This window comes from Oncorhynchus mykiss, chromosome 7 (genome assembly GCF_013265735.2).
Source record: "Oncorhynchus mykiss isolate Arlee chromosome 7, USDA_OmykA_1.1, whole genome shotgun sequence".
NCBI lineage: Eukaryota > Metazoa > Chordata > Actinopteri > Salmoniformes > Salmonidae > Oncorhynchus > Oncorhynchus mykiss.
The window spans coordinates 70,836,469-70,849,053 of NC_048571.1; the positions used below are offsets into that span (position 1 = coordinate 70,836,469).

Here is a 12,585-nt window from a genome sequence, read left to right on the forward strand (position 1 = left end):
CATCTTCAATTTAAGAATGATGGAGGCCACTGTGTTCTTGGGGACCTTCAATGCTGAAGAAATGTCTTGGTACCCTTCCCCAGATCTGTGCCTCGAAACAATCCTATCTCGGAGCTCTACTGACAATCCCTAAAACCTCATGGCTTGGTTCTTGCTCTGACATACACTGTCAACTGTGGGACCTTATATCGACAGGTGTGTGCCTTTCCAAATCATGTCCAATCAATCAATTGAATTTACCACAGGTGGACTCCAAGGAAGTTGTAGAAACATCTTAATGATGAATGGAAACAGGATGAAAAGGGTCTGAATTATTACGTCAATAAAGTATTTCAGTTTATGTTTAATACGTTTGCAAAAATGTAAAAAACCTGTTTTCACTTTGTCATTATGGGGTAATGTTTGCAGATTGCAGAGGATTTGCTTTATGTATGCCATTCATCTATTTATACAGTGCCTTTCGTTAAATATTCAGACCCCTTCCCTTTTTCCACATTTTGTTACGTTACAGCCTTAATCTAAAATGGATTAAATACAACATTAACCTCATGGGCTCCCTATGGGCTTGGGCCCAGCCCCTGACTCACACAACTGACCAGTCACATTCGGCTATTATGCAGTTTTTACATTTTTATCAGTTACCCAATCAAGGCAGGGGGCCCACGATGGGGGGCCCTATCAACTCTTCTCATCCCATCTGACGATTGTCTGCTGTCGCTCTACTAATCTACCCTCATTGAGGCTCCTGAATCCTCCTGTGGTTGGCGGTTTCAGTAAAAAAAAATATATACATATACTACATATTTAATATATAATGTATATACGTTTGGCTTTTTTTCGTACATTTTTTTCCCCATTTTTTTTTTGCTGCCTCTTGGGTTTAACCCCCGTTAAGCCTCTGCATTAATCCGGCCCTGGACATCATATCACTGTGTGCCACAGTGGTGTGTATGTTGAGGCCCAGTTCCCAGGCCATGATGTGAAGCTCCTGGTCCAGTTGGGTGTCGTGTGGGACTCTATCTCTGTGTCCATGCTGAGTTAGGTGACTCCCCACTGGGCCACCAGACACCTCACTGTCCCCTGGTAGGTCCCCTGGAGCACATACAGTATGGAGCCCAGGGCCTGGAGGCTACGGTGGAGGTTTTCCAGACACTGCAGGGCCAAGGAGAATAACATGTCAATTTGATTTCAAACCATTCTGTATGGACCGACCACTCATTTTGCAGTTCTGTTGGTGCATCTTGTTGCTATTAACATTTCTAGAGACCAACTAGTCCCTTTCATAACATATTGAGTTGTATTGCTTTCTATCAGATAAAAATAACAATTCCAAACAATCACTTAATAGGCTAGGTAATGTCTGTATGTGCTACTATAAACCCTTCATCGGGATACCCTAGTTAACCCACTGACCTGCATGAGGAATCTCCAGCGCAGGGCCCCGGTGCGCATGCCCCCCTCCATGAAGGGCCTGTCCAGGATGATGGGGTACACACACGCTGACAACTCCAGTGGCCCCACCAGGAACGGGCACATCACGGAGAAGCAGGCACCTTCCGGAACATGTGGATGGTTCGGTGGTGGCTGGTTGAATCTGGTTGGCTTCTTATGCAAACACACAACAGTGTGTGTATGCTCAGGGACAAAGCAAGCTCTTGATTAATCTGTAGGAGAGTAGGTACTATAACTTTGTTATCAAGTTATCAGAGAAAATGCAAAAAAAAACACCCAAACAGGATTTAGAGGTTACAGTGACAAAGAAAAAATACTGTATTATTATAAGGGAATAAAGAGGACATTTGTTGCACTGACAAAGGATGACATAAAGGAATGTTAGTGGCCTTTGCTATCCTTATCTTTTCCACCAGGGGGAGTCATTTCCGTTAAATGTCTCGAGATGACTCCTATGGGCCTCTGCTATGCCATTCATTTACAGTACATGATCCATTGCCCCATGCATGCATTTTTAATAAGCATGACTAGAAAATGGTAGGAGGGAGAACGAAAACATAATAGTCAACCAGGAACATGAGAAACATAGCCTGCTTGTTGACTGTTGTATTCATGTCAGATAATATGAGCGCATAGACGTGAGAAATCAGTCGTGACACTATGGCTGCGTTTACATAGGCAGCCCAATTCTGATATTTTCCCACTAATTAGTCTTTTGACCAATCACATCAGATCTTTTGCAGAGCTGATCTGATTGGTCAAAATACCAATTAGTGGAAAAAAATCATAATTGGGCTGCCTGTGTAAACACACCCCCAATATAAAGATGACCTACTCATCACGTTCAAAGACAGCTAGGAAAGAGAGTATGGTTAATATGTACGAATGTCAGTATCTAGTGCAGTGTGAGAATATACATTAGTTAGCTTAATACATCACCATATGAGAGCCTAGAGGAAACATGGATAGGCTAAATAATACTATCCATTATTTCCACATTCTCTAAAGCAGACCAACCTCCTTAAATTAATTAGACAACGCGCCCTTCAATAGGCTTTAAGAAACCTTTGGAAAAGGGCGTGTCAGTGTCCCCTTGGTTCACACATCTGACGTGGGTCATGGTATCTGTCAAATTAGTTTTATTTTCGTCTCGATAACCTGCGTACGGTTATATTCTATCAACCAATTTAACCGTAGGCTACTCACGCTACACATCAAAGGAACTGTGTTGTAAATGAAAATCTCTGAATAAAGAGAGCCCAGGGTTTAGCTGTCTTCCACAAGTGTTCATCCGCAGAATCTAGCACTGAGCGGAATAGAAACGGTTCCTGGAAATCGATCGCATGTGTGCGGGGTAGTTAAGGCATTTGAACGACGGGTTGCTTGCTTGTTTATGTGGTGTGAAAGACTGCAGATATTGAACAGCGACTAAAACGTTTTGGGAACTTTAAGCAACTGATTGAATTATTCAGCGGAAAGTGAGTATTTTGCCATTGATACAGTTTATTTTTCTTGCTGTAATGGTTGTGTATATCTAAGTTTTTCATTCTTTTTGTTTGTTTAATGAAAACTGTACATATGATATGCTTGTTAGACACAGAGACTCCTTTCACATCGGCATGTATTGATTTTCAATGGTTACAATAGTAGGCTATTCTCAACTATACTCAACATTGCTCCAACTGTTGGCAATGGCATATAGTTCCACCTGTATACTGTATATGCTGTGCTTTGTAAATGGCTATTGAAAATGGGTAATTCAAAGCTTTGCACACAGGGATTGTACAATATTTGCACTTTATTCTTTTTTTGAATTGTTCAAGCTCTGTCAAGTTGGTGGTTGAACATTGCTAGACAGCCATTTTCAAGTCTTGCCAAAGATTTTCATGCCCATTTAAGTAAACTGTAAGTAGGCCTCAGGAACATACAATGTTGTCTTGGTAAACAACTCCAGTGTATATTTGGCCTTGTGTTTTTAGGTTATTGACCTCCTGAAAGGTGAATTTGGCTCCCAGTGTTGGAAAGCAGACTGCACCAGGTGTTCCTCTAGGATTTTATGTGACTTGTTAAGTACATTTTTACTTATTTAGGCTTGCCATAACAAAAGGGTTGAATACATATTGACTTAAGATATTTCAGCTTTTCATTTTGAATACATTTGTTAAATAAATAATCATTTGACTTTGACATTATGGGGTATCGTATATAGGACTGTGACACAATCTCAATTTAACCCATTTAAATTCAGGCTGTAACACACAAGTCAAGGGGTATGAATATTTTCTCAAGGCATTATGTCAGACAGGGATGATGAGAGGTCTGTGAGACTAATGGGGAAATATTAAAGCGGAAGCGTAGATCTCCACAGTTAAAATCTCAATGGCACCAAGGCCAACTCTCATTTGTTACTTACTAGAAACCTTTTCACTTCCGTGTGTGTTATCTTTCAGTCACTCCTGTTTGGCCCGTTTTGTTGTCTTAGAGGGTCTGAGGGAAGATTCTTTACTCTTAGCTCCAGCCAAGGAGTAAGGTTTATCATTTGGAATTGTTTGACCTCATGGATTTCTGCTTCAACAGCCCCTATGCTCAATCTGAACATTAACACATGTCGCTTCCCAGTTTTGGAAGCATGAGGACATTCTCTTTCAGTTCAACGAGAAATAATTTTCAAAAAAAATTAAAGGTTAAATTGATACACGCCTTGGTAGGGTTAGTGTTCCCACACAGCCATATCTCCATGTAACAGTGCTTGTTTATGGAAGACGAGGTGACCACTGTGCTAATTATCCTGCTCCGAACATCTGCGAAAGCGTGACTCGGGAAGTGTATAGCAGAAGTGTACTTTCATCAGATGGAGGCGCACAGAGCCAGACAGCTATGGGCAACACTTACTGTATCAGTTTATCTTAAGGATTCATTCTCGCTGATGAAAGATGAGGGCCAAATGTTTCGAAAGCCATATTGCAAGTGATGATTATTGACGTTTCTAAACCTTAAAACACAGCGTCAGGATTGTAGTTCACATGAGCCCATCTTGGGTGACGCTAACGGCTGAGGGAGGGAGAAGGCAGAATGCTGCCTCATCAAATACTGAAAAATCCAAACCGTAAAGTAAGCTTGTTTTACGGTCTGAAGTTCATCTACACGTTTCAATCTTACTAAAGCGCTCACAGATTTAAGCAATCAATCCAGGGCTACTCAGATACCTATGAGTAAAAGTATGGCTGTTGTTGACGACAGTAAGAAACCATCTTTCCTAACTACGCCATTCTAGATGGCTGTCTGTTACAGGATCTGACTGTTTAGTCTTTCTTACAAACACACTTTTTTATATTGAACTTAGGGACTATGTTCAAATGGTTACATAAGTGTGTCAGGGCAATAACTTTGAAAAACAAAACTCACCAATCTGGTGCTACTGGTTCAGTGACAGCTGGCTGGAAAGAAATTGCCTTTGTCACGTCTGTAGAATAGAACTGGATTTTCCAGAGACAATTTCAGATGTCTGGCATTAGTGTACATTCACAATACATTAGACGGTACATTAAATACACACAAATAATATTATAGTAGTGCAATCCACATTGTCGTGTAGGGATTAGTGATCCAACTCAGATGATCAGAGCTATTACCATACCTTACCAAAAGGGCTGTGCTAATACCTATCCAAATCTTTCAGATCCACTGTGATTTGTTGCCATGGAAAGCTGGTCATATGACTTGTGCAACTTCACCTGAAATGCCTCCTGTTTACCCCCACTATATTCTCAGGCTTGATTATAGATCCAACCTCCACAGAATAAATGCCATTCCAGATTGCTATCATATATTGGTATGATACACCGTGAATGTTGAATTACAGCATGTGACATGTTAACTCTTATCCACATTTTTGTCCTGGCTTAATTGATTTGAAGGCTTGTGGTTTAGGGGCTGAATAAGTGGGAATTGTTGTGCTTGATCTTTCAACACACGTTTAAGCAGTCTTTCTTACCTACTTTCAAATTGGGAGTTCTCTCTCTCTCTCTCTCTCTCTCTCTCTCTCATATTCAATCTCTGTCAACCAAATGTTTCTCTATTTCTCTCCCTTTGTCTCCTTCACCTCTTCTCTTGCACTCTCTCTCATGTAGTTTTCAACCTCCGGTCTGTGTAGAGGGCATCAACAAAAGATGACACATTCTCATTAATGACCTATTTGTCAATTTCCTGATGTCAACTTCCTGTCCCTTAACTATTGTCTGAGTTCAACAGAAAAGGGAAGTCAAACTTAAAGTGAGGGTCATTTTTCCTACTATCAATCTCTAACATGATGATAATCACTGAATAATCCCCTCCAACCTTTTCTTTCTAACCATAAGGATAAGTGAAAGTAACTCAAGGAGCTTTCCACCATGTTAACATGCTACTTTCTATCCTCTTATCAGTCCTTCACTCCCCTGCTCTTCCTTCCTCTGCAGGCGCCAAGATGTCCAATGAGCGTGATGTGGGGGACCATGGGCCAATGAAACTGTTCACTACCATGTTCTCGTCCCTCCAGGAGAAGTTCCACAGAGACCGTGAGTGTCTTGTATAGAAGTGGGTCCGTTCCATTTTGGGCCTATAGTGACTTGGGGTTAGGGAAAATGGCTATGGGTTCAAATGGAACTGATCCCAAGTGTGTGTATAGAACACAAATTATACATTATTGGAAAAGGTTCAACACAGAACTCTAAGCAAACAGACAGTAAGAGGCAAGCATGAATCATGCTGGTCATGAACTAAACATGCCTGTCAAGCATACAAAGATTTGGCCTCGACTGCTTTGTTCCCCTCTCACTCAGGCATACCCATTGGATTCATAAAACAAAGGACACCTCTTATAAACACTTATGAAACAGGCACATTTTCCTAAATTCACTTATTCTGGAGATATGTGAGGAATTCCAATTTTTGAGAGAACCAGCCTGATGCTTGACCATGCTGGACATGAGTGGTTCAAACATTGTAACAAAATCAATGGGGACCCCATACAATGGAATTTTAGATTCTCCCAACTGACTTTTTTTAAATCCTATTTTTTGGAGTAGTGGCAACGATTTAGCTGCAGCGGCCTGTCACTACTAAATGAATATATGGGAAACACTGCTGTGCCATTTTCTACCCATCAGGCCACCACTACCTGTCTATGGCAGACCGCCTTGTGACAACGTGGTACTTCATACACACGAGGGAGAGGGAGGGAGAGATTTGACCAAGTGGGGACATTTTGTTATTCCCCACAAGGTCAAATACTATTTCTAAGGGGGTTCGTTTTTAGTGTTAAGGTTGTTTTTAGATTAGGGGTTTGGGAAAATAGGGTTTTGAATGGGACTGAATTGTGTCCCCTGAAGGTTAGTTGTGCACATATACAGTCTTGTATATCTGTGTGTTTTCTCCTCTTGTGGTTTCGGTTGGTAAACACAGTTTCCCTCTTAGTTCTTTAGCTCTGTGGTTTCCTTTGAGTATTGTGTGTTTAAAATCTGTTGAGCATGGTTTAGGCATCCTCTTGAACTACACGGAACAAAAATATTAACGCAACAAAGATTTTACTATATTACAGTTCATATAAGGAAATCGGTCAATTGAAATGAATTCATTATGCCCTAATCTATGGATTTCATTTGACTGGGAATACAGATATGCATCTGGTCACAGATGCCTTTAAAAAAAAAAAAAGGTAGGGGCGTGGATCAGAACACCAGTCAGTATCTGGTGTGACCACCATTTGCCTCATGCAGCACGACACATCTCCTTCGCATAGAGTTAATCCGGCTGTTGATTGTGACGTGGAAAGTTGTCCCACTCCTCTTCAATGGCTGTGTGAAGTTGCTGGATATTGGCGGGAACGGGAACACACTGTCGTACATGTAGATCCAAAGCATCTCAAACTGGTGAGTATGCAGGCCATGGAAGAAGTGGGATATTTTCAGATCCCGGGAAATGTGTACTGATCCTTGCGACGGGGGCTGTGCATTATCACGCTGAAACTTGTCTGCCATGATGGCGGCAGATACATGGCACAACAATGGACCTCCAGGATCTCGTCACGGTATGTCTGTGCATTAAAAAAAAATGCATTTGTGTTTGTTGTCCGTAGCTTATGCCCATACCATAACCCCACCGCCATCATGGGGCACTGTTCACTACGTTGACATCAGCAAACCGATCTCCCACAAGACGCTTGAAACCAATATTCATCTGTGAAGAGCACACTTATCCAGCATGCCTGAGGCCATCGAAGCTGAGCATTTGCTCACTGAAGTCGGTTACGATGCCAAACTACAGTCAGATGACCCTGGTGAGGGCGACGAGCATGCAGATGAGCTTGCCTGAGACTGTTACTGACTGTTTGCAGAAATTATTCTGTTGTGCAAACCCGCAGTTTCAACAGCTGTCTGGGTGGCCAGTCTCTGATCCTGCAGGTGAAGAAGCCTGATGTGTAGGTCCCCGGCTAGCGGGGTTACGTGATCTGCGGTTGTTTAGCAGATTGGGCGTACTGCCAAATTCTCTAAAACAACGTTGGAGGCAGTTTATGGTAGAGAAATGAAAATGTTCTGGCAATAGCTCTGGGGACATTCCTACAGTCAGTATGCCAATTACACGCTCCCTGAACTTGGAGACCTCTGTGACATTGTAACAAAACTGCACATTTTAGTGGCCTTGAATTGTCCCCAGCACAAGGTGCACTTATGTACTGATCATACTGTTTAATCAGCTTCTTGATATGCCATTTATTCAGTATACTTACACAGTGCTAAATCCTAACATAATTTTTATTTATTTATTATTCCATAAACATCAATGCATGATTTAGTTATTTGGCCTACTTGACTAGCTGCATACCAAAGTACTGTTTTCAGTTCCCAGCCGAGTGATGTTTGGAATGAAAAGCTGCCTTGGAGTCCATGCCACCGTTAGTATTGAGGTTTATGAATAATTGTCTTCACTGCTGTCTTCGGTCTGTCTTTTAGGGAGTGATAGGGATTCCACCCTGCCTCGGCCTACAGCCCCAGCCCTAGTGGTGACCTCAGCCCAGAACCAGAGTCACCTCTTCTTTGAGTACCTGGTGGTGGTCAGCCTACGGAAGAAGAGAGGAGAAGGAACGTACGAACCCCAGATCACATATCAGTTCCCCAAGGTCAAACTGAAATACATGCATGCATACATGCATACATACATGCGTACAAACATGCATGCATACATACATGCGTACAAACGTGCATGCATGCAAACGTGCATACATAGTGGGGCAAAAAAGTATTCAGTCAGCCACCAATTGTAAGTTTCCCCACTTAAAAAGATGAGAGGCCTGTAATTTTCATCATAGGTACACGTCAACTATGACAGACAAAATGAGAAAAAAAATCCAGATAATCACATTGTTGGGTTTTTAATGAATTGATTTGCAAATTATGGTGGAAAATAAGTATTTGGTCAATAACAAAAGTTTATCTCAATACTTTGTTATATACCCTTTGTTGGCAATGACAGAGGTCAAACGTTTTCTGTAAGTCTTCACAAGGTTTTCACACACTGTTGCTGGTATTTTGGCCCATTCCTCCATGCAGATCTCCTCTAGAACAGTGATGTTTTGGGGCTGTTGCTGGGCAACACGGACTTTCAACTCCCTCCAAAGATTTTCTATGGGGTTGTGATCTGGAGACTGGCTAGGCCACTTCTTACGAAGCCACTCCTTCGTTGCCCGGGCGGTGTGTTTGGGATCATTGTCATGCTGAAAGACCCAGCCACGTTTCATCTTCAATGCACTTGCTGATGGAAGGAGGTTTTCACTCAAAATCTCATGATACATGGCCCCATTCATTCTTTCCTTTACACTTTGCACAAAAACAGCCCCAAAGCATGATGTTTCCACCCCGATGCTTCACAGTAGGTATGGTGTTCTTTGGATGCAACTCAGCATTCTTTGTCCTCCAAACACGACGAGTTGAGTTTTTACCAAAAAGTTATATTTTGGTTTCATCTGACCATATGACTTTCTCCCAATCATCTTCTGGATCATCCAAATGCTCTCTAGCAAACTTCAGACGGGCCTGGACATGTACTGGCTTAAGCAGGGGGACACGTCTGGCACTGCAGGATTTGAGTCCCTGGCGGCGTACTGTGTTATTGATGGTAGGCTTTGTTACTTTGGTCCCAGCTCTTTGCAGGTCATTCACTAGGTCCCCCCGTGTGGTTCTGGGATTTTTGCTCACCGTTCTTGTGATCATTTTGACCCCACGGGGTGAGATCTTGCGTGGAGCCCCAGATCGAGGGAGATTACCAGTGGTCTTGTATGTCTTCCATTTCCTAATCATTGCTCCCACAGTTGATTTCTTCAAACCAAGCTGCTTACCTATTGCAGATTCAGTCTTCCCAGCCTGGTGCAGGTCTACAATTTTGTTTCTGGTATCCTTTGACAGCTCTTTGGTCTTGGCCATAGTGGAGTTTGGAGTGTGACTGTTTGAGGTTGTGGACAGGTGTCTTTTATACTGATAACAAGTTCAAACAGGTGCCATTAATACAGGTAACGAGTGGAGGACAGAGGAGCCTCTTAAAGAAGTTACAGGTCTGTGAGAGCCAGAAATCTTGCTTGTTTGTAGGTGACCAAATACTTATTTTCCACCATAATTTGCAAATTCATAAATCCTACAATGTGATTTTCTGGATTTTTTTTCTCTCATTTTGTCTGTCATAGTGTAAGTGTACCTATGATGAAAATTACAGGCCTCATCTTTTTAAGTGGGAGAACTTACACAATTGGTGGCTGACTAAATACTTTTTTGCCCCACTGTATGTATGCATGTATGTATGTATGTATGTACGTACGGCTGAAGTCGGAAGTTTACATACACTTAGGTTGGAGTCATTAACTCGTTTTTCAACCCCTCCACATATTTCTTGTTAAGAAACTGTAGTTTTGGCAAGTCGGTTAGATCTACAACAGTTGATTTTACAACAGTTGTTTACAGACAGATTATTTCACTTATAATTAACTGTATCACAATTCCAGTGGGTCAGAAGTTTACATACACTAAGTTGACTGTGCCTTTAAACAGCTTGGAAAATTCCAGAAAATGATGTCATGGCTTTAGAAGCTTCTGACATCATTTGAGTGGTGATCCTAATTGACCGAAGACAGGCAATTTTTACTAGGATTAAATGTCAGGAATTGTTTTAAATGTATTTGACTAAAGTGTATGTAAACTTCAGCTGTGTACATACATTGAGGAAGTATTTGTGATAGTAAATTAGCACTAATCTAAAATGTGTTTTAGCTGGCTAACATGAGGCGCTCTCAGAGAGAGGAAGAAGAGAAGTCCCTGAAAGCCATCCTCCTTTTCTGTTTCCCAGAGGGGGTGAACTGGGCCCCCCTGACTGAATACGCCAGGTACATGCCACTTCTCACCATCTCTCTCTGTGCTCATCTCTCTTTCTCTGTGATGATCTCTGTTTCTGGGTCCCCCTCACTGAGCGTTTTCTCTTTCTACCATTTTTTCAGTTCAGTGTCACACTTGGCTGAAAATAACCACACCTGCTTTCTTGTGTGTGTGTGTGTGTGTGTGCACATGCAATCACACCTGGGACAAACAATCACACACATCTACTTTCTTCATCAACCCACACCCCCAATGTTGTGCAGAGTGTTTTCAGGATGTGGTGAAGTGTTTCCAGCGAGCTTTACATGAACCGTTCTACCTACACGCAGAACAAATCTGCTTACAGTATGAAATGTTTGTGTGCGACGACAGCAAAGCATCATCTGTCATCTCTTGCAAACAACAAGTGGTGGAAAAGCACCAAATTGTCATACTTTAATAAAAGTATAGATACTTTTTTTAATAGACTGTTAATTAAGTGGAAGTCACCCATTAAAATACTAGAGGAAGTATTTGGTTCTAAATATACTTAAGTATCACAGAAGTATATAAATCCTTTCAAATTACTTGCATGAAGCAAAGCAGACAGCACCACTTTCTTGTTTTTATAATGTACGGATAGCCAGGGGCACACCCCAACACTCAGACATCATTTATAAAAGATTCATTTGTGTTTAAGTCTGCCAGATCAGAGGCAGTAGGGATGATGAGGGTTGTTGTCTTGATAAGTGCGTAAATTGGGCCATTTCCTGTCCTGCTAACGAGTACTTTTGGATGTCAAGGAAAATGTAGGGAGTAAAAAGTACATTATTTTCTTTAGGAATGTTGTGAAGTAAAAGTTGCCCTAAATAGTAAAGTACAGATACACCCCCCCCCCCCCCCCCCCCGCCCCAACTACTTAAGTAGTACTTTTAAAGTATTTTTTTACTTAAGTACTTTACACCACTGCAAACAACCTAGCTTTGACCAGGGTCAGTGTTATGGGCGGGCCTTAGGGGGCCTTGCCAGCCATACCGTACCTCCTTGCCCATCCAAATTAAAGTATTTAAATATTGATCAGAGCAAGCCTGTCTCTCTCAGTATGTGTAGCCCATGTATCTGATGCGATCTGGACTAAGAGTATGGCATGACATAGTTAAATGGTACATACTGTAAGACAGAAGGGTGCTGTTTCAGTTGATCGATTTGGACTAATGTTCCAAGGTAACCTACTTTTGAAGTGATTTGTTTTTAATCCGATGACCTCATGACAGGTTGTGTTCATGCCACATTAAAAGGTAGGTTAATACATTTTTCCAGTTAAATTACATGTCGCTACTATAAAACCTCTAAAGTAGTCATTTGCTCATGAATTTAAAAAAAAGTATTACTCTGCCATAATTTAAGTCCTGCATCCCCTCATCCTTGGCTGGCTTTACCTAAATACGTGTATTTAATACAGTTGTTAGAATCTTAATATCACAAACATAACTGGTGTTGTAGAGTTTAAAGAGGACTTGTCATTTGTTTATGGTTTTCACACACAGGCTATTATATCGGATTAAACAAATGATGTAGGCTAAAGTATGATGGGGGAGGATGAGTTGATGAGCGAGAGGAAGCATAATTATGTAACCACCAATTGTGAATGAAGAACAGGATGGGTCATTGTATTATATTCATCTATTCTAATTATAATCTCAATGTTATATACTCTGACCTACTTGGAGTACACAGTGTTTGTGTGCGTAATTGACAA

At 41.4% G+C, this 12,585-nt stretch overlaps 1 protein-coding gene across 2 annotated transcripts in view; it reads left to right on the top strand.

Annotated features, from left to right (window-relative positions):
• Positions 1–2,286: 2,286 nt before the first annotated feature.
• Positions 2,287–12,585, top strand: part of LOC110528380 (DENN domain-containing protein 2D) — a 33,501-nt gene continuing 23,202 nt past the window's right edge. The window contains exons 1-5 of one of the 2 annotated variants that reach the window (XM_036983974.1): positions 2,287–2,930; positions 3,432–3,518; positions 5,910–6,008; positions 8,442–8,608; positions 10,746–10,858. In XM_036983974.1, coding sequence (XP_036839869.1) covers positions 5,918–6,008; positions 8,442–8,608; positions 10,746–10,858 — 371 coding nt within the window. In that variant the 5' untranslated portion in view covers positions 2,287–2,930; positions 3,432–3,518; positions 5,910–5,917. The remainder of the gene's footprint in view (positions 2,931–3,431; positions 3,519–5,909; positions 6,009–8,441; positions 8,609–10,745; positions 10,859–12,585) is intronic. The other variant, XM_021610400.2, reaches the window with a different exon arrangement.